The sequence below is a fragment of the Hemitrygon akajei genome, chromosome 8 (assembly GCF_048418815.1).
Source record: "Hemitrygon akajei chromosome 8, sHemAka1.3, whole genome shotgun sequence".
NCBI lineage: Eukaryota > Metazoa > Chordata > Chondrichthyes > Myliobatiformes > Dasyatidae > Hemitrygon > Hemitrygon akajei.
In genome coordinates this window covers 127,216,923-127,244,895 of record NC_133131.1, presented here as the reverse complement: position 1 = coordinate 127,244,895, position 27,973 = coordinate 127,216,923, and the positions used below count along the sequence as shown (strand labels likewise).

At 39.1% G+C, this 27,973-nt stretch overlaps 1 protein-coding gene across 1 annotated transcript; it reads right to left on the bottom strand.

Moving 5' to 3' along the window:
• Positions 1-60: 60 nt before the first annotated feature.
• LOC140732244 (vimentin-like) lies at positions 61-27,443 on the bottom strand. Its single transcript, XM_073054586.1, has 9 exons — positions 26,853-27,443; positions 20,335-20,395; positions 14,315-14,410; positions 12,578-12,739; positions 11,080-11,205; positions 6,075-6,295; positions 4,952-4,995; positions 730-806; positions 61-625 (listed from the first exon to the last, which is right to left on the bottom strand). The coding sequence occupies exons 1-9, from the start codon at positions 27,326-27,328 to the stop codon at positions 554-556; spliced, it is 1,335 nt and encodes a 444-aa protein (XP_072910687.1). The 5' UTR covers positions 27,329-27,443; the 3' UTR covers positions 61-553.
• Between the last annotated feature and the right edge of the window lie 530 nt (positions 27,444-27,973).

Sequence of the window (27,973 nt, the reverse complement as noted above, 5' to 3'; positions counted from 1 at the left end):
TCATTCAACAAATGAACAATGTTACTGAAATATTTAATAGAAAACTCAGGATGAGAAATATTATTTTCTCCTGTTTATCTTATTTATTTAAGCAGATATGGCAATGCCTAATACAATAATACAGAGAGTTTCAAATTCAAAGTTGATTAATATATGCGAAAAGAATTTGGTCCTATGCAAGCAAATGGGATCAGGCCCAGTACATCTTTATGCCCATCTACATTTCTGTGTGCACAATTCTGTGACTAATTATTATGCAACTGCGTTCTGTTTGACTACCCTCTGCAGCAATTAGTACTATTTCAAAAATGATTTGAAATATGCTTCTGTGCAGTTCTTCAAATGAAGCTTCAAAGCTCTAGAACTTAAAGAAAAAACGTTTCTTCACAATGAAAAAGAAATAACTGAAAGCAGAAAATGCCAAAATTATCTCAGCTTGTCAGGCAGCATCTGTAGAATGAGAACAGAGAAACAAAAACACAATTTTCATTTTTCTTTTGTGCTCAGAGTACTGCCTCTTAAAAGACAGAATTCCTATTCTTTAACTGGAAACTTAATCTTCAGTTAGGTCTGTATCTTCATCAGTAAATTTTATTTCATGATGTTCTGTGGTTTCAGCAATTACCTGGAAGCAGGAAAAAGAAAAGCATATTATAATTCCTGTAAAATTGAGTTGTAATAATTCATTTAAAAAGGTGAGTTTTATAAAATTAATTAGCAAAAACTAACCTCCCCATCTTTGATTTCAATTGTCTTCACTGACAATTGCCTGACAGGTGATCGAACTTCCAATCTATCTTCTTCTTCTGTAAGACAATGATGGTAATAGTGCCTTGATACAAGTATAATTAGGTTGATTTAAAAATAGAAATCTTTCTTGAATTGATGAATTATTGGAACAATGAAAGGTCTATTGGAGCATGAAAGAAAAGATGATTTCAAAAGACTACATTTCATACTGTAACTTAGAACAACAAAAAAGGCGGGTGCTGCAAATGTAAACTAAAACAGAAAATACAGTACTGAAAGTATTTGAAGTTTGGCAGCATAACATAAAACATGGAACATGTACAGGAACAGGCCTTTTGGCCCACACTGTTGTACTAAACTAATTAAACTATTAATTAAATGCCTGGTTAAACTGATCTCTTCTGCCTACATACCCCTCCATTCTCTGTACATTCTGGTGCCTATCTAAGTCTCTGAAATACCCTTACTGTATCTGCCTCTAATACCATCCTCAGCAGCACATTCTGGGCACCTACCATGCCTCTGTAAAAGAAAACTTGCCTTGCACATCTCCTTTGAACTGAACTCCTCCTAGCTTAAAGGCATGCCCTCTAGTATTAGACAATTTGACCCTGGGGAAAAAGATACCAGCTATCTACTCTCTCTCTCATAGTTTTGTAAATCATTATCAGGTCTTGGCTCAGCCACCGCCACTCCAGAGTAAAAAAACTGGTTTGTCCAACCTCTCTCTTTAGCACATTCCCTCCAATCTGGAAAGCATTTTGGTATACCTCTTCTACAGCTTCTCCAAATACTCCACATCCCTCCGATAATGGGGTGATCAGAATTGAATGCAATATTCCAGATGTGGCTACCTAGAGTTTTATAAAGTTCCAACATAACTTCTGGACTCAATTCCTCAACTAATAAAGGCAAGATTAGGTAGATGATTTTTCATAAGATCTTATAAAAAGTCAGAAACAAAATGTTTTAAGTTGCAGTGAAGAAGATCAGGGGTGGGGGAGGGGGAGTGGAGAGAGTGAATATCTGCAGTCAGGTAAAGACCAAACGGTATGAATAGTGACGGTGCCTGCCGAGAAAGAGTGGTGAAAGTTTGCGAATTGCAGCTGATCTGTGTGTTGTGTGTAAATAGCAGGAGATCAATAAGAAAAGAAGTGGAGTCAGACATATACATGCTGGAATTGCAGTAAACAACGATACCACATAGATCCCAACAAATGTGTAAACTGCATTTACTTTCTCACTAAAATCCACAAGCAGGAATATCTTTGTAGATCCATCAGTTCAGCTGCTCTTGTTCAATAGGACCCCTTTATTCTTATCTGACTGTTCTTTCTCCTGTGTCCTGTCTTATCTCTGGTGCCCTCAGATACTTTGATAGTTTCAGGTTTCTTGGTCTCAGTTAGCTCACTTCACCACAGAAGTCCAATCCTCACCACCATCCCACACCCAAATGACATAAGGGCCCCTTTCCTTTCTTAAACTGGGGCCCAGTAGCCTCCTACCATCTCCACTCACCTTTGTTTTGCATCAAATGTTCACACATTAGATAATTAATTTCTTCTTAATTTGACATGCTTCTTCCAGTTCAGAGGTTGGGGAACCTCTGTGGACCTCTACACAGATCAAAGATGGCATGGAGCTGCAGTCTCCCTCAAGGTCATGACTCAGATTTAGTTGCTTTCTCGGTTTGTAGGGATGGTTTGGGAGACAGAGATGGGAGTTAGGGATTAGGTTAGGTTTAGATACAGGGATATGGGGGAATTAGAAGTCAGGCTGCAGTCTGAGACTCCATTCTACATCCAAGGCCAGCAAAATGGACATGGTATACCCGTAAGCAGAGTCAAGCCAGCAGGCCACAGTAGAGGAGGCCCGATGGCCAGAATCCTGAATGGTGAACACTGGCATAGTCGCAGGCCCAATATCTCTGAGTCTGAGTCAACTGGAGGCTGAAGGCAGCCTGTCCTGTGTTTTAGGACTGTGTATGTGCTTGGTGGGTGGGTGGGAGGGAGGAATTTGGCTTGTTTTTTTCACTCGTATTCTGTGTTGTTCTACCAAACATTGTGGACACACCATGTTGGTACTGGAATATATGCTGACTTTTACGGGCTGTCCCCAGCACATCTTTGGATGCGTTGGTTGTTAATGCAAACAATGCATTTCACTGTATGTTTTGATGCATATGTGATAAATAACCTGAATCTTGAGATCTTGAATCTTGGCTGCAATATAGGGCTGCCTCTCTGTGGGATTGATGTTGCTACAAGAGGACACAACTTCTCCTTCGCTCCCATTTCAGCATTCTGATATGACTGTCCCCCCTCCCCCCCCCCCACTGTACCTCTCTTCTATCTCCAGCAGCATCTGCTCTTCTTAATGAATCCTTCCATCTCAGTAGGGGAGGCAACATCATTTACCACACTCCTTCCAGATGAAGTAAATCTTACAATTTGGTGACCTGTATTCAGTGTCCTTTATATGGTCTCCTCTATACTGGAGACACCAAATACAGATTTGATGGCTGCTTTCTAGAACTCGGTCTGTAAGGGTAACTGAAATTTCTGGTTCCCTGTCATCCTTAATTTGACCCTCTCACTCCCTCTCCTACTCTGACCTCCCTTTCTGTGGCCACTTTCACATTGTTTCAAAGCCCAATGTAATCTCAAAGAACAAAATCTCATATTCTGACCTGATATATTAAAACCCTCAAGGCTCAACATTAAATTCCAGTATTTCAGATAACTAGCTTTTCCAGTTAACATTTGAACTACCGTAGATTCCGGATTTTAAGCCGCTACTTTTTTCCCACATTTTGAACAGCTTTGAACTTTGCGGCCAATAATCTGAAGCGGCTAATGCATGATTTTTTTCATGCCGCCTCGTAAACATTTTGCCTCATAACAGTAGACCAATAAAATTGATGAGTAGTTCACAGAGGTCCAATGAAATTGTACGATAAATCAAGCGCACTTTCACAATTAAATTATTGTAAATCAGTCATTTGTACTCACCCTCATCAACATGGAAAACACTCGAAGCATTGTGCTGCCTACTTAGTTTAAACTATATTTGTTTTCTGTACTACATCGCGGGATGCTATGACGTCACACCCGGTTTCGCGGTGTCTTGTGGGAAAATGCCGGTTTGCGATAAACGGAAAGGAGGGGGGGAGCGCATTACGCGAGCGGCTTTGGATCTGAGCGAAAACGCTGCTTTTAAGTTAAAGGTGATCAATAACTTTTCCTGGTAGGCTGCAATATATATATTTTTTTACCAGTCGTTAGGAGATATTGGAATGTTGTTCAGTAAAGAAGTATACGCAACGTATATTTAAAAGTAGCCGCGTACGGGCACGGTTCGAAAAAAAGCATTTGCAATATGTATTTGTTTTTGTTACCATATGGATTTAATTAAAAGTTAAAAAAATCCTCACGTGTAATATCTTTCTGTGTAAATATCTCATATTACAACGTGGGACACCTGCGGCCGAAAATCCGGTGCGGCCTAAAATCCGGTGCGGCCTAAAATCCGGTGCGGTCTAAAATCCGGTGCGGTCTAAAATCAGGTGCGGCCTTTACAAGTAAAAAATTGATTTTATTTCTGAAATTAGAGCCAGCGGCTTTTAATCAGGTGCGCTCTGTAGTCCGGAATCTACGGTAGTTAGTTTATCCTGACATGAACTTGCTATACTAACTCATTCTTCTATTTCCAAATACGTGACATCATCTGCTAAATATTTTCAATATTCTCCTTTTGTTTCAACTGCAATAGCTTTACATCACAATGTCCATATAATTTTTGTCTCTCGCACTTAGCTCCAATTCACATCTCCTTTCAAATCGCCTATGATTCACCATTCTGTCTCAGTCATCATCAATGTTATTTGTATCATTCAGTAATTTTATCCTCCATAGCTATTAGAGTCATAGTCACACAAAGTGCTAGCGGAACTCAGCAGGTTAGGCAGGTCCGTGGAGGGAAATAAACAGGCGATGTTTTCGGCTGGGATCTGAGTTCTTCATAGATATTACCTGACTTGCTGAGTATTTCCAGCATTTTTCTTTTTTTATTTTATATTGGTAATTTAGACATTGATACTTCAAACAGAGCAATAAACAGTATCTCATATGAGCATACTGTTGTAAAAACGAATGGTCAAATTTAAACATTTTTGAATCCTTGAATAAACAGTATCACTTACCATTCAGGAGCAGAGATGAAGTAATTGGAGGTTGTATGGAAATCCTGTAAAATAAGGTATTTTGTCAGCATGTCCATTATGCCACTGTTTATGTCAATATAAGTCATGACTACTCATTGCTGTTCATAATTTAAGATATTCTCATATTATAAAATACTCGATAGTAAATATTTTATTTGATTTCTATCAGTGGTCTCTCATAGGAATGATGATAATCATGTATTTCTGGTCTCAATGCTTCAGTTCCAAAAGAAAAGCAATACATAAGTTTGGCTTTTCCATCATTTAAAACAGGTAAAAGAATGTAACTGATCCTTAGTGAAAACATAAAATAGAATCAACAGCTAAATTAACAGCATTGTTGCTATTGTCCACTTTGAAATGTCCAGTTTTGTGCAATTTCCCTCAGAAGCTGAGACATTGGATTGATTGGTACCCAAATTTTAAGCACAGGTCATGCAAAGATTGAGTAAACTGATGTTTGTGATATTTCTGGGTGAAGTAGTGCCAATCACAAAATTGGATGTAACCCATTTTTGGCATGTGTGATGCTTTTTCAGTACCCAATGTGTAGTATATGAGATTGTTCAATTACTGGTCATTTCCATACCTAACAACATAGCAATTTTATCAACTTTGCCTCCAACTTCCACCCTGTCCCTAAACTCTCTTGGTCCTTTTCTGACACCTTTCCCCCCTTTCTTTATTACTCTGTCTCCATCTCTGGAGACAAAGTGTCTACTGACATCCTTTTTTAACCTACCGATTCCCCTGGCTATCTTGACTATACCAGTCCCGATGAAGGGTTTTGGCCCAAAACCATGACTGTTTACTTTTTTCCATAGATGCTGCCTGGCCTCCAGCATTTTGTGTGTGTTGCTTGGTTTTCCAGCATCTGCAGATTTTCTCGTGTTTGACTATACCTCTTCCCACCCTGTCTCCTGTAAAAATGCTATTCCCTTTTCTCAGTTCTTCTGTATCTGGTCAATCTGTTCCCTGGATGAGGCTTTCCTTTTCAGGACATCTGAGATGTCCTCCTCCTTTAAAGAATGGGGTATCCCTCCCTCCACCATTGACAGTGGACAATATCAAAAAGCAGGTAAAAAGTACACAGAAGTCTCACCGGATTTCCTCAGACTCCAGTAATTTCCTGTATGTTGCAATCTCAGCATCTAAAACTGTCTTAACTTTTAGTAAATCCTGATATTCAAACAGTCGACGGCTCATCTGTTCACTCAAATTATTGATTTCATCATCACGTTGAGCAATTATTTCTTGGAATTTTTCAGCCTCCTTGCCAAATCGTACTTCCAATTCGTCCTTCTGACGCTCAAGGAGCTCTTTCTGTATTAAGGAAAAATAATTCTTTACTTCTATTTTTCTTGTGTCTGTTGTCATATTCTTCCCTTTCCTGACTCAAACTTAACTTAACTTCTTATATAGCCATAAAAATGAATTTTCAAAAATGACTTATCATTACATTGCCATCTCTGCCTCCAGGTGAATAATAATCTGAAATCACCCAGGCATTTCAAACCCCACCTAGTACCAATACCCAGATTGAATCTTCATACTTTTGGGCTGCAATGTGTTAGAGTCTAGCCAGTAGTTTTCTGGAGAACCCTCTGTTGGCTTTAGTGTGCATGAGAGGATGGTCCAGAATTTTGCACCAATATACTCAGTGAAGTACAGCATTCACTGGAGGTTAGCTGTAGATGCATCTAATCACTAGTTTCACCCTAGACTCACCACTGAGACCAGGGAATCTAATTTTTCCTTGGTGCCTAGACTCTTTCTTCTTACATCTGTACCTTTGGATATCTTACACCTTTTCAATAGTTTAGAATTTCCCAGAGCCAACCAATATTTCTTTATTATGGATCAGCGATACTCTGCACCTCCATTCCATATCAGTATGGTTTGAGGGCATGTCCACTTCTTCCTCCAATGGAATCTTAACCAGATCCCATTCACCTGGATGAAGTTCTCCTCACATTGAAAAATTTCTCCTTCAACTCCCTTCACAACCTTCAAAGCAAAGGTATAACTATGAGCACTTGCCTGGACAAAAGCTATTGTGTGGTTTTGTAAGATACATGGAGCAGTCCTTGCTTTGATCCTACTTGGGTCTACTCACTCAACTTGTAGAGTTTGACCTGCTGGGCAGGTCCCACACTCTATTATTAGCAACATATCACAGACAAAGAAACACAATTACCATCTAACTGCCTCATTTATCCATATGACTTGGAGTCTCACCCTATCACAGATGTTCTGTTTGCACTATCCATACCCCACTGCCTTCTCCGTAATTTAAGATTATTTTATTTTTATTTCCTTTTCCCATTTCTAAAGTGGAATCTCAAACCTGAAATGTTAATTCTGTTTTCACTTTCCACTGAAACTGTCTTGTTGAGTTTCCAGTATTTTCTGTTTTTTTCCTAATTATTTCATATTTCCAGCATCTGTCATATTCTGTAATGTTCTAAATAAGAAGTCTAATATACTTCATCTTTTGCCATGGCTTGAACATTTAATTGACATTATTATTATGTCATTTTTAATTAAATGTGATCTGTTTTTAAATTAATGCAGTATTTCCTATATTAAATTATTTACAGTTTTTGGTTATTGTTGCTCTTTCCACTTGTAGGATACTTGTGTTATTAATGGTTTGGGGCATAAAAAGCTAATAGAGTAGTGGGACTAGCATAGGAAATAAGTTTGGGTGGCAGGTCAGTTGAATATCCATTTATGTTAATTGAAAGAAGGAGCAGAAATTACATTATGCTTGTTGATGAACAAAGATACAATCTGAATAAAGCTAAGCTTCAATAAACCAGTCAACATTCTAAATTGAGTGTATCTCTATAGTGGAAATGCACTGAAACATTGTCAACATTCTTTGCCCGTTTTTAGCAATATTTCATAATGCAGCTTTGCTTTTATCATATTTTAGTAGCTCAGTGTGTGATTTTAAAGAATAGATAAAGTAAAACCAGAGAAGACTGGAAATGCACAAAGTGTCTTCAACTTGAAGCATTTGCATTGTTTCTTTTCCCACAGATGAGGCCTGACTTACTGCATATTTCTGGCATCTTCTGTTTTATTTTAGATTTCTAGCATCTGTGTTGTTCTCTTTTTAATTTTCATTTCTGAACAGATACTGTGGGCTTGAAGTCACCAGATCAGTGTTTTCAATTTATGCTGTGTCTACTTGAAGAGTTACATATACATGCTACTGAGAAAGAAGGGAACCCTCACGCCAAAATATTCTGAGAGGCTTGTTTCAATATAGCATCAGTGCAAGGACTAGCTGGTCAACTGTAGATGATACTCCTCTCACGATTATTTTCTCAACTCTTCTAATGTCTCCTCTAATGGGTATCCTGATTGCTTAACATTCAGAACTTGATGAGCAGTTTTTCCCAGTACTAAATATTAGGAAGATTGAAAAAAAAAACACACTTCTGGAGGAACTCAGCAGATCAAACAGCATCTCTGGAGGAAAGGGATGGTTGACTTTTTAGTGACAGAACAGATGCTACTTGACCCATTGAGTTTCTAGAGCAGTTTGTTTTTTTTTGGTCTTAGATTCCAGCATCTGCAGTATTGATTTCCATTGGGAAGATCAATACCATTGTCTTTAGTTCCCACTACAATATATTTTCCCAGCTCGTTCTTTGACAACTATGACACTGACCTAGAGTATTTCTGAACATGGTGTCATGTTAGAGAGTGAGGAGCACATCAGATCCCATTATAGTCAAAATAATCTCCAAAACAACTATGTCTAGTCTATATGTGACTTTAGGCCAAATAATGTGATAGATTCTTACCTGGCATTTCATTTCAGCCACATTTAAAAAGAAACAATAAATGCTGTCAGTGCTTACAGCATCAGCGCCCCATGAACAAATAAATGAAAACCTTGAATAAATACTGTACGTATGCATTTACAAAAATGCCTCAAATTTTTCTAAAACAGCCAAGGCTGAGAAGAATTTTGAAAGAAGCAGCAGCAGTTTGCTAAATTTCAAAGTACTAACAAGCTAAAAATGTACATCACACAAATTTATAAATTGAAGTACATTAATATGAGAGTATTCATAGTCACAGTCTTCTAACACTGAAGCAGGTATGAGTCCATGTCAGCAATCAAGCCTATTTGCACCATTTCTATACTAATCCCAATTTATTCTCCTCATATTCCTATCACTGTTCCATTCACTTATATATTGGCATATCTTTGGGATATGGCAGGAAATTGGCGAAGCTTAGGAACAGTCACAGGGAGTGTGCAAACTGCACACAGACAGCTTCTCAGTTCAGGATTGAACTCAGATTGCTCTAACAGCGAGAGAGTGCCTCTATTAGCTGCACCATTATGCCCCCATATCGCAGGTGTCTGATTACATGCATACGAGCACATTGTGAGAAGCTAGGGAAGAAACTGTAGGGGCCCTGGTGGAGACATCTGCATAGCTTGAGCCAGAGATCAGGCACAAAAGATGGGAGGATGACAAAATAGTGCTGCAAGGACAAGCCAGAAAGCTACAGGCCAGTGAGTCTAACATCAGTGGTGGGAAAGTTACTGGAGTATTTCTAAGGGGCAAGATGTACCAGCATTTGGAAAGACAGGGACTGATAAGGGATAGACAGCTTGGCTTTGTGTGTTGGAGATCGTGCCTCACCCACTTGACTGAGTGTTTTTTAAGGAAGTAACGAAGATTTCTTAGAGCAGGGAATTGAATATAGGGACTGGGATGTCATGGTGCACCTGTGTGTCATTGGTGGGGCCATACTGGAGTACTGTGCTTATTTCTGGCCACCCTGCTATGGGAAGGATGTAATTAAGCTAGAAAAAGGTTCAGAAAAGATTCACAATGATGTTACTTGGATTGGAGGGCTTAAGTTACAAAGAGGGATGTACAAAATGCTAAAGAAACTCATTGGGCCAGGCAGCATCCATGCGGGAAATAGTTGATATTTTGCATTCAGACTCCTCCAGGTCTGTAAAGAAAGATGGGATATAGCCAGTGTGAAAAAGGATGAGGGGAGGGGTCTAATTGGACAAACAACACCTGATAATCAGCGTTGGTATTCTCCAATCTGATGGCATGAATATCAAGTTCTCAAACTTCTGTAAGCACTGTCCTCTGTGCCCTCTCCCCTTTTCCATTGTCTCACCAGCATTCATACCCCTTCCTTTTCCCCTCCGTGTCCTCTTAGCTTTTCCATCCGATACACATTCCTCCCTCCATCTCATCTCCTCTCCTCCCCTATATTCCATGGTTTACTGTCCTTTTCTATTAAATTCTATCTTCTTCATCTCTTAATTACTTCCACCTTTCTCCTCTCAGCTTCTAACCTCATTGCCACACCCACTTCCCCATTTGTTATCGTCACCTCTCTCCTGAATCTACCTATCACAGACAGCTTGTGCTCCACCCCTTCCCCCTACCTTTTTATGCTGGTTAAATTCCCTCTTTCTTTCCAGATCTGAAGAAACATCTTGACCTGAAATATCAACTATGCATTTCCCTCCATAGAAGCTGCCTGACCTGCTGAGCTCCTCCAGCATTTTGTGTGTTGCTTCTGATTCCAGCATCTGCAGTCCCTCTTGTGTGTCTGAGTTATAAGGAGAAATTAGACATTTTTTCCAGTCCAGAGGCTGTGTTTTTTAACCCCGGAGAGCATAGGAGGTTGAATGCGACATTATAGAGGGACATAACATATTGAGAGACATAGCTGAGGTGGATGGCCATAGACTTTTTCCAAATGTAGGGGAACCTAGAAGTAGGGGCCTAGGTTTAAGGTGAGAGGACACAGATTTAAAAGGGACCTGAGAGGAATCCATCACTTAGAGGGCAATGGGTAAATGGAATGATCTGGCAGAGCAGGATGTACAGGTGGGTATAACTAAAATGTTTAAAAGATATTTATACATGTGCATAGAAAGAAAAGGTCTAGAAGGTTATAGGTCAAATGTAGGCAAATGGTACTAGCTCATCTTGGTCCACCTGGAAGTGTTGAGCAAAGAAGATTGTTTCTGTGCTGTATAACTTGATGACTCGGTGACTCTATGACATATGGCTGCGTCTGCTATTTATTCTTGTGTTACTTACAGCTCCTTTAAGTGCCTCAACTTCACACTTTAGTGCTTGGGCCTCCCGACGATATTCATTCGCTTCTTGTTTTGCGAGGCGAAGTGTTTCATTGGTGCGGTGAACATTCTGATTCAGATCGGAAATCTGCTTAAAAACAAAATCTTTGAAAGTACAGTTTTTTTCTGTGCATTGGTGCAGTGCTCTTTCTGTGTTTCCTTGAACAAATGTCTTCTGTGGCATAATGACTAAGTTCACAACAACCATTGCTACTACTGACTAAATTAGATAGCAATTTCTAGGGTTCTTCACTTTATTAGACTGAAGAATCTGCTGTGGGCCAAGTGGTGGCCAAGTCTGAAGGTTTAACCTGAAAATATAAATTATACTTAAATCATGCACAAAATGCAAAATAAAGAGACAAAAATAGAGAAGGAATTATTAGCAGGAGAGAAAGGTAAAATAAGCAAAATAAGGAAAGATAACTTCAATATTTATTTATTTTATGTACTGATACACACAAAAGATCCAGAAAATGCAGGCCGAATTACTCAGATGGTCCACAATTTGAAGCATGGCAGCTTCTTGCTGATAGATTTGGCATTGAAATCATTGAGCTCATCAAATAATTAGGGTCAGTGTATTCAACAGTAAGTGAATTTTCAGCAGTGTGTTAAATCAAAATTAGTATTAACCAGCTGATGTGATGCAGAAAAAGGGCGAGTCATTCTTTTATAATATAATTAGTGCTGAAGATATTAAGAAAAATGAATATTAAAATCATCTCCCCTTTAAAGTGATCTCCATATCCTCCTGTGAGAGGTGGTGCACTTTGATGGAATTGAGGAGAGAGTGAAAGCTGTACAAAAACACCTGGGTGTCTTTGTCCGAATCAGTATCAGTTTTATTGTCACTGTCTTACATCATGACATTTATTGTTTTGCGGCAGCAGTACAGTTTAAGGCATAAAAAATTACTGTAAGTTACAATGAGAAAAAAAGTCACTGGAAGTTAGCTTGTGGTGACAGCAAACGACAAGGAAGGCAAATAGTATATTATTCCTGTTTTGAATCCCTTTGGTTTTTAGGTATTAGATTAATTATAATTTGTCTGTTTTGGTTGAGTTTTAACTCACTTTCTATCTATTATTCCACTTTTCTCTAGAAATGTTTGTATTTTAACCAATCATTATAATTCTAAAAGCAGCATTTGACAGCTTATAGCATCATTTGTTGAAAAATATTTTCCTGACATTACTACCAACATGGGTTATGATTCTTAATGCTGTTTCCTTGGATCTGCATTATCTATTCCTCCCATTGATCATTGCTCCTTTCAAGGGTCTTTGGTAAGAACAAGTTCCATTTGCTGAACACCTAAAAATCATATTCCAGACTGGTACCTTTCTCTGGGCAACTGTGTTCAAAAAGATTTCCTCATCTATGATATTTCCAACATGGTATTTGAAACACACAGGGTTAGAATAATAAATGATGAAGGAAAAAAATTGAAAATGTACCTTAGACTTGTACCAATCCTCAGTTTCAGAAATATTCTTTGCAGCAAGTTTATCAAATTGAGACCGAGCTTCATGAAGAGCCATAGAAAGATCAGGAGCAGCAAAATCTTTTTCTATTCTGGTTTGTTGTTGTTGTTCTTGAACTTGTAGCTCATTAAGTTCCTGAAGAAGAAATAATAATTTAGACTCATCACTTCGCATAATTTTAGGCTTAATTTAGTCTGCACTCTCTGACATGCGCTAACAGTTCTGAGACCACTTGCTATCATTCTTAAGAATAAGTGTCACAAATGTGGCATCAGAATATGAAGATTGGAATCCCAGACTTCCTAGCTGCTCTTCACTGGGGTTTGCATAGTGAATTCCAATGACAGAGTTTGCATGGAGTACAATAACAAAGCACATACTATATGCTTTCCTATCCTACCAATTTCACTGGGGAAATCTGCCTATTAAACCTGTCATAAGCAGTGTTTATTTTTATCAATGAAGTGGGACAAATGTAAAGGTACCAGGTAAATATAAGCATACTTGCATTTTTAAATCAATCAACTTTTATTTAAACAAGGAAAATACATATTTTTAAATATTCATATTTAGAAAACAAAATATTGAATGATTTTTAATCACTAGAGATTCTGCAGATGCTGAAAATCTTGAGCAACACACACAAAATGCTGGAGGAACTCAGGAAATTAGGCAATATCTTTAGAGGGGAATAAACAGCTGGACAAAGATCCTTCATCAGAAGTGGAAAGGAAGACTCAGAAGCCAGAATAAGAAGGTGGGGGAGGGTCTGTTCATGTCCTCTTCTATAATGAAGCCAGACACAGGGTGGAGGAGAAATACTTTGTATTCTGTCTTGGTAGTCTGCAACTTGATGGCATGAACAAAGATTTCACTAGCTTCTGGTAATTTCTTCCCCTTTCTCCTTCTCTCTTTTTCCATTCTCCATTCTGATACCCTTTTACCTCTTCAATTCTCCTCATGTGCTATCTCTACCACCCACCTCCTCCCCAAACCTCCTCCAAAATTTTGCAATGATTTTTAATAGTTTCCGAGTTTTTAATGTCTTTGAATCTCAGAAAGGATAGTGACAAATGTTAAAAGCCTGTCAAAATATTTTTTTCAGCTCTTCTGACTGAGCTTCTTTTAGGTTGATTATGTGACAGTGTTACATTGTTCAAGTCCCATTTAGGACCTTGATGGCTTTGGAAAGAAAGTCAGTAGCAGTACATACACAAACAGTAAGTATGCATTTGCTATATAGTGCAGTGGCTACTGAGAACTGCTTGTGACTAAAAGGAGATGTGACTTTTGGTCATTTTCTTATGTATAATTCCCTCCAAACAGGAATACAGACTTTAGGTGGACTTGCATTAATCAGATGTAGATGTAACACAGAGGTACAATCTCAGACAAGAATCATTTACATTTTGTAGTAACAATGTATGTGATGATTTTACTGTTGTTGGACCCACTTTACAGTAGAAAGAGGCCAGATTTAGTAGATAGGAAGAAATCCATAATCCTAAAGCGATTGAATAGTCCTTGGTGTACTTAACTATTACTGTTTTGGACTCAAGAACCAAGAATAATCTTCTTATTCCCCATCCTCACTCGCCACCACCCAGCCCCATTGTTCTAACTGTTGGTTTTGAGCAATTGTTAAAGTATGTTAAACTGAATACAGAAGGATATAAACCGAAGGAATTTTAAATGGCAATGTGTCCTTACTTCTTCATGAAGTTTCTTTAAGAGGTTTATTTCATCTTGAAGTGCATTAACTTTCTGTTGCAGATCCGCACAGTTCAGAGCAGCTTCATCGACATCCTGTTGGACAGATAAACATTATTTTCATAGACCCTTTGCTAAACCCAACTGGTAGCTTTTCTGAAGCTGGGCATAGTGTCCTCAGTAGGGAGTCTTCCCCTCATGACCAAATAGTACTCCTATACAATGCAGACATTTTAAGCTAGCAAAATATAAAAACCACTGATGCCCAGATAGGCATCAGTTATTCACACAGCAGTCCATCCTGATCACCACCTCCTCCTCACACATACATATATTTATAAAATATCTTGTCTCAGTTCTGTGCATGAAATGAAACAGACTCATAGAAAACTACAGCACAGAAACAGGCTCTTTGGCCCATTTAGTCCATGCTGAACCATTAATCTGCCTAGTCCCATTGACCTGCACCTGGACGATAGCCCTCCAAATCCCTCCCATCCATGCACCTATCCAGCTTATTCCACAATCTCACCACACTCTGAGTGAAAAATACTCCCTTATGTTCCCTTTAAACATTTCACCTTTCACCTTCAACCCATGACTTCTAGTGGCATTCTCACCTAACCTCAGTGAAAAATGCTGATTGTATTGACCCTCTCTTTGCCCCTTCATAATTTTGTATATCTTTATCCAATGCCCTCTTAATCTTCTACATTCTAGGGGATAAAGTCCTAATCTATTCAACTTTTCCCTATAACTCAGGTCTTTAAGTCCCTGCAAATTCCTTGCAAATTTTCTCTGCATTCTTTAAATTTTATTTATATCTTTCCTGTAGGTAGGAGACCAAAACTGCACACAATACTCCAAATTAGGCCTCACTAACATCTTACAATTTCAACATAACATCCAAGCTCCTGTACTCAATAAATTGATTTATGAAGGCCAATGTGCCAAAAGTTTTCTTTCTGACCTTGTCTACCTGTGATACCACTATCATCGAATTATAGACCTGTATTCCTAGATCCCTTTGTTCTATTGCACTTCTTGTTTCAGATTTGAAACATTTTGTGGCTGTGTAACCATGCTATACCCAAGAACATTTTTCAACGAGACCATAAAACTTGTCCATTTGTCTTTTCACGTCTTTAAGATAGATTACTCACCAAGGCAATAACTGTATTTTTTTATTGTCACCAGAAATAAGAGAAAGTGGATCAAAACTGCACCTAATGTCTTTAATGGTTTTTATGTCCACAACTTCTTGTTAAGGGATAGGAAGCAGGATTGAAAAGCTTTGTGATTGACAATTCAGATGGTTTAAACTGTAAATTTTGTTTTCAACTTGGGGCAATTGTTTGGAGTTGAGATGAGTGGGGTCAGGATGATAAAAGTCCAATCTGGTTGGGATGCTGGATTGTCAAACAAGATAATGATTATAGACAATAGACAATAGGTGTAGGAGTAGGCCATTCAGCCCTTCGAGCCAGCACCACCATTCAATGTGATCATGGCTGATCATCCACAATCAGTACCCTATTCCTTCCTTCCCTCCATATCCCTTGACTCTGCTATCTTTAAGAGCTCTATCTAACTCTTTCTTGAAAGCATCCAGAGAATTGGCCTCCACTGCCTTCTGAGGCAGAGCATTCCATAGATCCACAACTCTCTGGGTGGAGAAGTTTTTCCTCAACTCTGTTCTAAATGGCCTACCCCTTATTCTTAAACTGCGGCCTCTGGTTCTGGACTCCCCCAACATCGGGAACATGTTTCCTGCCTCTAGCGTATCCAATCCCTTAATAATCTTATATGTTTCAATCAGATCCCCTCTCATCCTTCTAAATTCCAGTGTATACAAGCCCTGTTGCTCCAATCTTTCAACATATGATAGTCCCGCCATCCTGGGAATCAACCTCGTGAACCTACACTGCACTCCCTCAATAGCAAGAATGTCCTTCCTCAAATTTGGAGACCAAAACTGAACACAATACTCCAGGTATGGTTTCACCAGGGCCCTGTACAACTGCAGAAGGACCTCTTTGCTCCTATACTCAACTCCCCTTGTTATGAAGGCCAACATGCCATTAGCTTTCTTCACTGCCTGCTGTACCTGCATGCTTACTTTCAGTACTGATGAACAAGGACACCCAGATCTCATTGTACTTCCCCTTTTCCTAACTTGACACCATTCAGATAGTAATCTGCCTTCCTGTTCTTGCCACCAAAGTGGATAACCTCACATTTATTCACATTAAACTGAACCTACCATGCATCTGCCCACTTACCCAACCTGTCCAAGTCACCCTGCATCCTCCTAACATCCTCATCATATTTCACACTGCCACCCAGCTTTGTGTCATCTGTAAATTTGCTAATGTCACTTTTAATCCCTTCATCTAAATCATTAATGTAAATTGTAAATTGCTGCGGTCCCAGCACCGAGCCTTGCGGTACCCCACTAGTCACTGCCTGCCATTCTGAAAAGGACCCATTAATCCCTACTCTTTGTTTCCTGTCTGCCAACCAATTTTCTATCCATGTTAGTACCCTACCCCCAATCCCATGTGTTCTAATTTTGCCCACTAATCTCCTTTGTTGGACCTATGTGGGATTACTATGGTCAGCTGTATTTGAGGAGCGGTTCCACAGTCTCTTCCAAATGATGGAGGTTGAAATAGGTCATCTGTATTGAAATCTAGAACATTGGAACACCAACACTTGCATTTTCCCCTCCACTATTGATTTAGAAATATATTGCTGATCTTTTATTGTTCCAGTGTCTGAACCTTGGTTCTCCAGAGCCACTGAACTGTCAGAGTGCCTTCACAAGGGACTACAGTGATTCAAGATAGCTCCACACCATCATCCTCTGTAAGTCAGATCAGGATGAACAACAATTACTGGCCAAGCAAGCAACTCTGTGAGCCCAAAACATGAAAAGCTTTTTAAAAAATTGTCTAGTACTGGAGCTGGTAGGTATAATTCCCTAAGAATAACTATGTCATATGTTTTGACATGGCCATGAAGACCTCTTACAATTTAAGTCAGTGAGGCTTGTAGCATCACCAGGTCTAGCCATTGCTTTAGCTTGCATAAATCTGGTGAGTTTAGTCATTGGCACATCTCTGTGGTTTGCTGGCAGTTAAGGGTCAATCACATGGTCATGAGTTGGAGTGATGAGTGCAGGACTCCAGATTTCTTTCATTAAAGCATATTAGGAATGGAATGTATATGAATGACAATTCAGTGCTTGCTAATACATTATTTTTATTTGAGAACAATTTAAATTCCCCAAAGGTCAAAATGTGATTTGAGCTTTGGTCTCCCTATCACTAGTGTAGTCCTTTGAAATTCTAGCCTTCTAACTTATTACATCCAGTGCACAGTACTGAACTAACTGACTGCCAGTCCTGAATCGACAGCTATAAACCTAACCTACTACCATCAACATCCATTAAACTACATTACATACATGCAATAGCAGTTGCCTGTTTTATCCAGGATCCATTTATTTGAAGGTGCATTAAGTAGGGATTCTGTTCATATTTAACTTAATTTTTCAATGTGATTGTCTTTTCATTGTGTGCAAATTCTAAGTCAATGCAGTACCTCAATATCATTATTTCATTCACTTATGAAGAGCCAGGAAGGTATGCACTAATTTAAAGTAACAATGTGTTTACTTAAATATAAGAACTTACAGAAAGTCCAGCGGTATTTATGTTGTGATTTTATTCCCATGTTGGCAAAGTAGTTTCAAATTTCTACACTGAAGCATTTGCAACAACATATAGTGAGCAATTGTCATATACTACAAATTCTTAGAAAGGATACACAGCCAACATAACACAAGTCACATTTGTAGTATTCTTTTCTAGAGTTTAGCTCTTTCTCAGATCAGCCCTGCCAAGTCAATTAAACACTGTATGGTATATGTGCTGCTCTCTCTTTTTCTCCCTCTAACTGTGGACCCTTCACTCAGTCTGTGTGCAGCACACTTAGAGTCACAATGTAGCTCTCTCTGTCAGTTATGCTTTATGGACTTTTGCTCTCACATTTTCCACCCACCTGCAATCCAGAATCATATAAATATTCTCCTTGTCCTAGCCTTCTATCCTTCCAGCTTCCACTTGCAACCATTTCTAACATCTTAAGCTTGATGACACTACGAAATATATCTTTCCCCCCACCCCACCCCCGCCAGTGTAGAAGAGTTCACTCTCTCCATGACATCTTGGCCCAGCATTCCATCACTTCAGTGTTCTACTCTTCTTTGTTTCTCCATCGGAGGATGTTGTCTGGCCTGAAGACTATTTCCAGGATTTTCTGCTTATTTCCTTTTTTTGAAAAGTTGATGTTTTTTTCTTTCTCTTTGATATCAATCAGCAATTGGCTACGGTAAATTATTTCACATTTTCCTGCCTGTGCAATAAGCTGCTCAATCTGATGAAAACAATAATGTGCTAAAAGATGCCATAAATATTGCAGTCATAAATATAATAAACAAATTAGCTTGGTGATGGAAGACTGAGGGCATGGTGCAGGGTGCTCTTCTGATTGGAAGTCTGACCAGTGATTTATTGCAGGAAACAGTGCTGGAACCCTTTTTGCTTCTGATATACAATATATTAGTAACTTTGACGTGAATGTAGGAGGATTTATTAGTAAGTTTGCAGATGATACAAAAAATGATAGTGTTGAGGATTGTGAGGAAGGTTGCCTAAGCTTACATCAAGAAAGAAGTTAGAATTTTATCTGTATTAACATCAGTTAAACAATTCTGCTGCAGTTGTCCTTTTTTAAGTGGCTTTTCCATGGTCTGTTTTGGGTTCTTGAAATATATTGCTCTGTTTCTCAATTGATGTAACTCAGTTGGTGTAAAACACTTGAATTTAGATGGTGTGTATATCTTTCAGCCCATGCTTGTCTCTCTCTTAACTTCTTCGAGAGTTTGTATGCAAAATGGATTATTTCTTAGTGTCAAGTATAGTACTGCTCTGATAAATGTAAAGTGTGAACCTAGACTTTCCACCAAGTGATAGTCGGGAAAAATATATAAAAGTTGTCATCTTTACAGTCTATCCACCCTGGTGTATGGAGTTAAAAACTGGATTTTCTTCGGCATTAGTAGTCTAGACTTTACTCAAGAGCTGCATGTTTTGGTTTGTCCTACTAGTTATATATTTTGCAGCAAATATTGATATCTCTAAAACACCTCTCTGTGGAGTACTGTGTTCAGTTCTGGTCACCTCACGACAGGAAGGATGTGGATACTATAGAGAGAGTGCAGAGGAGATTTACAAGGATGTTGCCTGGATTGGAGGGCGTACCTTATGAGAACAGGCTGAATGTACTTGGCCTTTTCTCCTTGAAGCAACGGAGGATGAGAGGTGACCTGATAGAGGTGTATAAGATTATGAGGGACATTGATTGTATGGATAGCCGGAGGCTTTTTCCCAGGGCTGAAATGGCTAACATGAAGGGGCATAGTTTCAAGGTGCTTGGAAATAAGTACCGAGTGGATGTCAGGGGTAAGTTTTTCACACAGACAGTGATGGGTGTGTGGAGCGCATTTTTGGCGGTGGTGGTGGTAACGGATACAATAGTGTCTTTTAAGAGCCCCTTAGATAGGTACATGGAGCTTAGAACAATAGAGAGCTATATGCTAGGGAAATTCTAGGCAGTTCCTAGAGTAGGTTACATGGTCGAAAGAACATTGTGGGCTGAAGGGCCTGTAATGTGCTGTAGATTTCTATGTTCTATGTTCTATCTCAGAGTAGACCCTGACAAGATTCAAAAGAGCATTGTTTAAACTCAATAACAAGCAAACAGTAGGTACCATAATATGTTTGGAATTATCTTTAATATAATTTCTTTTCAGTACTTAGACAAAGTTTGTATGGTTGCTACTTTAATAGAGTTATTAACCTTTTAATGACTTCAATGAATTATTGCATATTAACCAGTATGTTAACAGAAAAGTCTCAAAGCAGAATGGCATTTGTCTTCTCAAATGTTCTTACCTCTCTAAAATCTGACAGGTTATTTTCAGCTTCCTCGCGTTGTTGTATTTCAATCTGCAGCCTGGATAGGATAATTCAGAAAATGAGTTAAACAGCCGAAATTAACTTATCAACCACCATAAACCAGTTGCAATGTCCACTCATACCTCATAAAACAGACTCATAGAAAACTACAGCACAAGAACAGGCTCTTTGGCCAATCCAGTCTGTGCTGAACTATTTACCATTGATCTGCACCATATAGCCCTCCATATACTTCCCATTCATGTATCTATCCAAACTTCTCTTGAATATTGAAATCAAAATCACATTTCCCACTTGCACTGGTTAAACACTCTCAACACCCTCTAAGTGAAGAATCCCCTCATGTTCGCCTTAAACATTCCACCTTTCACTCTTAATCAATGACCTCTAGTTGTAGTCTCACCCAACCTCAATGGAAAAAGCCTGGTTTCATTTACTCTATCTATACTCCTCATGATTTTGTATGCCTCTATCAAATCTCCCTTCAATCTACAAACCCCATTTCCAGAAAAGTTGGGATATTTTCCAAAATGCAATAAAAACAAAAATCTGTGATATGTTAATTCACGTGAACCTTTATCTAACAGACAAAAGTACAAAGAAAAGATTTTCAATAGTTTTACTGACCAACTTAATTATGTTTTGTACATATACACAAATTTAGAATTTGATGGCTGCAACACACTCAACAAAAGTTGGGACAGAGTTAAAATAAGATTGAAAAGTGCACAGAATATTCAAGTAACACTGGTTTGGAAGACTCCACATTAAGCAGGCTAATTGTTAGCAGGTGAGGTATCATGACTGGGTATAAAAGTAGCGTCCATCAAAGGCTCAGTCTTTGCAGGCAAGGATGGGTCGTGGCTCACCCCTTTGTGCCAAAATTTGTGAGAGAATTGTTAGTCAGTTCAAAAGGAACATTTCCCAATGCAAGATTGCAGATAATTTAGGTCTTTCAACATCTACAGTACATAATATTGTGAAAAGATTCAGAGAATTCAGAGACATCTCAGTGCATAAAGGACAAGGTCGGAAACCACTGTTGAATGTACATGATCTTCGAGCCCTCAGGCGGCACTGCCTAAGAAACCGTCATGCTACTGTGACAATTATAGCTACCTGGTCTCGGGAGTACTTCGGAAAACCATTGTCATTTAACACAGTCCATCGCTGCATCCAGAAATGCAACCTGAAACTGTATTAGGCAAGGAGGAAGCCATACATCAACTCTATGCAGAAACGCCGGCGAGTTCTCTGGGCCCGAGCTCATCTCAGATGGACCAAAAGACGGTGGAACCGTGTGCTGTGGTCAGATGAGTCCACATTTCAGCTAGTTTTTGGAAAAAACAGGTGTCAAGTTCTCCGTGCCAAAGATGAAAACAACCATCCTGATTGTTTTCAGCAAAAGGTGCAAAAGCCAGCATCTGTGATGGTATGGGGGTGCATCAGTGCCCACGGCATGGGTGAGTTGCATGTATGTGAAAGTACCATTGACTCGTATATTAGGATTTTAGAGAGACATATGTTGCCATCAAGGTGACGTCTCTTCCCGGGACGTCCATGCTTATTTCAGCAGGACAATGCCAGACCACATTCTGCATGGCCTACAACAGCGTGGCTTTGTAGACACAGAGTGCGTGTGCTTGACTGGCCTGCTGCCAGTCCAGATCTAACTCCTATTGAAAATGTGTGGCGCATCATGAAGAGAAGAATCAGACAATGGAGACCATGGACTGTTGAGCAGCTGAAGTCTTATATCAAGCAAGAATGGACAAAATTTCCAATTGCAAATCTACTACAATTAGTATCCTCAGTTCCAAAACAATTAAAAAATGTTATTAAAAGGAAAGGTGATGTAACACAATGGTAAACATGCCTCTGTCCCAACTTTTGTTGAGTGTGTTGCAGCCATCAAATTCTAAATTTGTGTATATTTACGAAATACAATTAAGTTGGTCAGTAAAACAATTGAAAATCTTTTCTTTGTACTTCTGTCAGTTAAATAAAGGTTCATGTGAATTAACATATCACAGATTTTTGCTTTTATTGCATTTTGGAAAATATCCCAACTTTTCTGGAAATGAGGTTTGTACATTCAAGGGAATAAAGTTCTAACCTATTCAATCTTTCCTTATAACTCAGTTCCTCTAGTCCCAGCATCATCCTTGTAAATATTCACTGATGTCTTAAACAACTTGAACAGAACATCCTAAATCCTACACTCAATACTTTGATCTATGAAGGCCAACATGCCAAAAGCTTTCTTTATGACCCTATCTACCTGTGACACCATTTTCAGTGAATTATAGACCCAAGTTCCCATTTCCATTTGTTGTACTGCATTCCTCGGTGCCCTACTGTTCACCGTGTGAGACCCACCCTGGTTGGTCCTCCCAAAGTGCAACACCTCACACTTGTCTGCATTAAATTCCATCTGCCATTTTTCAGCCAATTTTACCAACTGGTCCAGATCCTGCTGCAAGCTTAGATAGTCTTCCTCTCTGCCAAATACACTTCCAATCTTGGTGTCATCTGCAAATTTGCTGATCCAGTTAACCACATTATCACCCAGAGTGTTGATATAGATGACAACAACAAAGAACCCAGCACCGATCCTTGTGGCACTCCACTAGCCACAGGCCTCCAGTCAGAGAGGCAACCATCTACTACCACTCTCTGGCTTCTCCCACAAAGCCAGTGTCTTATCCAATTTACTGACTCATCTTGAATTCCGAGTGAATGAAACTTTTTGACCACCTCTCATGTGGGACCTTAACAAATGCCATGCTGAAATCCATGTAGATGACAGCCACAGCCTTGTCTTCATTGACTTTCCTGGTAACATCCTTGAAAAACTCAATAAGATTTGTACAAAGACTACCATGCAGAAAGCAATGCTGACTATCCTTAATCAAAAAACATGAGGAAATCTGCAGATGCTGGAAATTTGAACAACACACACAAAATGCTGGTGGAACACAGCAGGCCAGGCAGCATCTATAAGGAGAAGCACTGTCAACGTTTCTGGCCGAAACCCTTCGTCAGGACTAACTTATAGATGCTGCCTGGCCTGCTGTGTTCCACCAGCATTTTGTGTGTGTTATCCTTAATCAATCCCTGTCTATCCAAATATATACTCATATATCCAGTCTCTTAAGATACCTTCCAGTAACTTTCCCACCACTGTTGTCAGGTTCACCAGCCTATAATTTCCGGTTTATTCTTAGAGACTTCCCTAAACAGCATTAGCTGTCCTCCAACCCTCCAGCACCTCACCTGTCGCTAAGGATGATTTAAATATCTCTGCTAGGGCTGCCCCCAGAGGGTCTGAAGGAACACCTTGTCAGGTCCTGGGGATTTGTCCATCCTGATTTGCTTCAAGACAGCAAACACCTCCTCCTCTGTAATCTGTATGGGGTCCATAACCTTTCCCTCACTCCCATATACTCTTGTGTCCATCTGAGTAAGTAAAATAAACTCTCAGTTTCAATGGCCTTAATAGTATTGGATGGCGTTTCTCAGTTACTATTAGAGTGCTATAGTTTGTCTCCATATGGAGTTTGCATATTTCTCCATGTGACATTGTGGATTTCATCCAGCTGCTCCAGTTTCTGGACATATCGCAAAGACGTGTGTGTTGGCAGGTTATTTTGACACAGTAAATTGCCCCTGGTGTGTATGTGAATGGTAAAATATGATGTCATTTGATGAGAGAGTGAAGGGAATAGAAAATGGGTTTAATGTAGTAGTAGTGTAAGTAAATGGTTGATGGCTAGTGTGGACCTGTTTCCATATTGTATCTTTCTATGACAGTATGACTTTACCTTGTCAGTTTATTTATGGTCATTTGGCTTTTATATATGTTTGCTGGAAATGCTTGATGAAAGTACAGAAAGGGCAATTGTGCCTCAGTAAATTGTAGGATTAGTATAGCGGTGAGGTGAGGGCCTCTGTCTGTCAGAGTTGACCATGGAATTTGCATTCTTGCTGTCTAGACATGCAAGCCTGGGCAGTATGATATGGGAAGCAAGCTGTTGCCCATGTAGCAGGCTACACACAACTGTTGAACCCAAAGGAATGGCAGAGACCGATATGGTTTGGTACCGGCAGCGTCACAGGAGTTGCCAGTCAGCGTTGACCTCAATGCTTTAGAGACTTCAGCTCCGTATTTTTCCCTTGGGGTTTACTCCCAAGCTTCTCCATGAGTTGGTACAGCTACAAGGCAGTGGAGGTTTGAAATCAGAGTTGTCCTTCTTCCAGACGAGCTGCCAACCATGTGACGAGCCCCATCTGTCTGAAGTGACTGGTTTTAAGGTGCCAGTAACCCGCCTTTGCCCCTTCTCCTGTCAGTAGAAATGGTTCCACCGGGCTGAGTAGCTAACCACAAATGAAGGTCAGGAGCTGGACTTGGTTGTCAGAGGCTATTTGAGGTGCACACCATTGGGAGCTTTTAATAGTTAGTGGGAGCTCGTCTTAAGGAACTAATATAGTAATAAATTATATTAAAGGATGGAAAAGTAAACAGAGGAATAATGAATAAGGCATTTGAATTAGAATGGGTAAATTCTAAAGAAGTGTAAGTGAAGGAAAGAGATAGGATTAAGACAAGGAAAATAGGGCAGAAAATAAAAATAGAACAAAAAAGTAAGGAAATAAAGCTTTAAAATTTTACATTTTTAAAATATCATGCTTAAGGAATGAAATACCATATTTGGACTCATTCATTGCCTAAAGAAAGGAGGTTGATTGCCAGTGTTTAACGATGATCAAATCATTTTCCTGTTAGTCCCTGAAACTTACTAGAAGATAAGGCAGCTTCATTAAAATCATGGAGTGGTTAAATGTAAGACATTGCTTTCACAAATCCTCTTACTGAGTGCTGAAACTTGCAATTCACAGTTTATTTCTTCTTTGTTAGAAATTACAGCTAATTTATACATGCATTGGTTCATATTACATTTCAGCAAATCTGTCTCATTATATTTTTATAATATGATAAAAATTATGGAAACTTATTTTAGGTTTAGTGATACAAAATGGTTGAAGTTATTTTTATCTGGTTTGAGATGAACGATGTATTAGAATTCATTCAAATGCAAAAATAAGTATTTTAGATGGTGGAAAAATAGGACTCACTGATCTGCATGTTTCCAGAGTTCACTCATATTAAATGAGATGAACAAGTTTCAATTTCAGGACAACACTATCTAATCAACCAATTCCCCTCCATCGCTACCTTCTTTCGTCAGGCAGAACTGGTCCTTGCCCTGAACAGTATTTTCTGTGGCTCCTTCTACTTTGTCCAAACTCAATGGATAGCTATGGAAACTCTCATGGGCCCAATCTATGCCTGCCTCTGTCGGCTATAGAGAACAGTCTATGTTTGAAGCCTTCCCCGGTTATACTCCCATCTCTTCCTCCACTGCATTGACACTGCTTCATGCAGCCATGCTGAGCTCGTCAATTTTATCAACTTAGCCTTTAACTTATACCCTGCCCTTAAGTTCACTTGGTCCATCTCTGACACCTCCCTCCTCTGTCCTGATATCTCTGTCTCCATCTCTGGAAACAAACTGCCAACTGACATCTTTAACAAACCTACTGATTCATATGGTTATCTCGACAATACCTCATCCCACCCCATCTACTATAAAAATGCTATTTCCTTTTCTCAGTTCCTTTGCCTCCACCACATCTGTTTCCAGGACACAGGTTTCCGTTCCAGTTTATCAGAGATGTCCTCCTTTTTAGAATGGCGTTCCCCTCCCTCTTCTATTGAGGCTGCCCTCAACTGCATCTCTTCCATTTCATGTATATCTGCACTCACCCCATTCCCAACAACTGCCCCAGATTCTACCACTCAGCTACATGCTAAGCACAATTTACATTGGCCATTTAATCTACCAGTCCAAATGTCTTTGAGACTGAGCAGAAAGCAGTGCAACTGTAAGAAACCTATGTGGCCGCAGGGGGAACATTCAAACTCCACACAGCAGCGTCTGAGTTCACAGATCTGTGAGACTGCATTCTATTAGCTCTAGTAACTGTGCCGCACCACTAAGGAGAAGATGTTTACAAATGCCAGACATTGTTATTTCAATTACCTTTCTGGCTATTTTTCTTTCTTTGTGTGGTTGGGAATAGACTTGAAAATAAGATTCTGTTTCTATTATCAAACACAATAAATCATAAACCATACCAAGTAAGTTCAGTACTGCGTGACAACAACCACATAAGGCAAGTGAGGACCCAGTTGTTTATTTATTGTGCACGTGCTTATCACCTGACTGTTTCCAAATTTGCTGTGTCAACAGTTAATTAAGAAAATCAGTACACCATTAATTTTGCAAGATTTAAATTTGGCATGATGTCTTTTCTAACAAAAATGCTGACTTTTTGATATAATGAATCAGGGGTGTAAATAGGATATTATCTACCTCCTGCTAACCATACACCAGGCTTCTACAAAAACACAAGTGAAAAAACAATTGTACCTGTTTTTGAGTTTGTGAATATCATCCAGCAAGTTGTCTCTTGCCACTTCAATCCTGGTTTTCTCCTTGGTGAGCTGATCTACTTCTTGCCGCAGTTTCCTAATCTCCTGTTCATAGATATTCCCTTTCCCGGAATTGCCTTTGCCTTTCAGTTCTTGTAGTTCAGTTTGTAGAATTTTGTTTTGTTGCTCCATGGACCTCACCTTCTCAATGTAGCTGACAAAGCGGTTATTCAGCTCAATGAGTTTGTCCTTCTCGTTAGTGCGGTTGGCTTTGAATTCATCACTTAAGGCGTCCAGCAGGGAAAAGTCCAATGAATTATTATTGGCAGATGCAGAGTTTGGAGTTGAGTAGGTCCTTGTGCTTGTGAAGGACTGATGCATTGGAGAAGAGTATAAGTTGCCAGCAGATGATTTTGACTGCAAAACTATTCGGCGATATGAAGACCCGGAACCTACTTTACTACGGAAAGACATATTTCAATTTATATTTTTCTAACAAAGACACTTTCCGAAGAGTTGCTCTTGCTTAGCAGCTCTCAAATGTTGCTTATGATACACTTCTCTAAATTGCTTCAAGCTTTTGAGGTGGCAACTGATACTGTGATTGACATTGCAAATACCCAACCAATAGTAGTTAAGACTTCCTTACAGCTGTCAGTCATAGCTCATTTAAACAATAAGAATTGAGGAGCGATGTGGTGAAATCTTTGCTAGCATGTTGAATGTTCACTTTTTTTAGGTGTTGATATGCAAAATTTCGTTACACATTGCACAACTGCTACTTCTGCTATTTTCTGTCTTCCTGTGCAAGATTTCATAAGTCAGTTATTTGTATTCAGATCATTAATGTGTTTTAAATATATATCCTTAAACAAAAATAAATATCGGTAATTACACACAAGTGCTATTATCAGCTTTTCACTGTCCTACTTTCAAATCTTACCGGAAAGTCTTTAGTAATCCAGATCAGATGAGGGCATGAATTTTTTTTTTGCCTTATTAAGCAAAACAACTATACATGTGAAATTCTTCCATGGCTGCACTTCAAGGAAAACATCCCATGCAGATTGCTGAGGTGCATTTATTGACTAGCAGAATGAAATCACAAGTAGATATTGT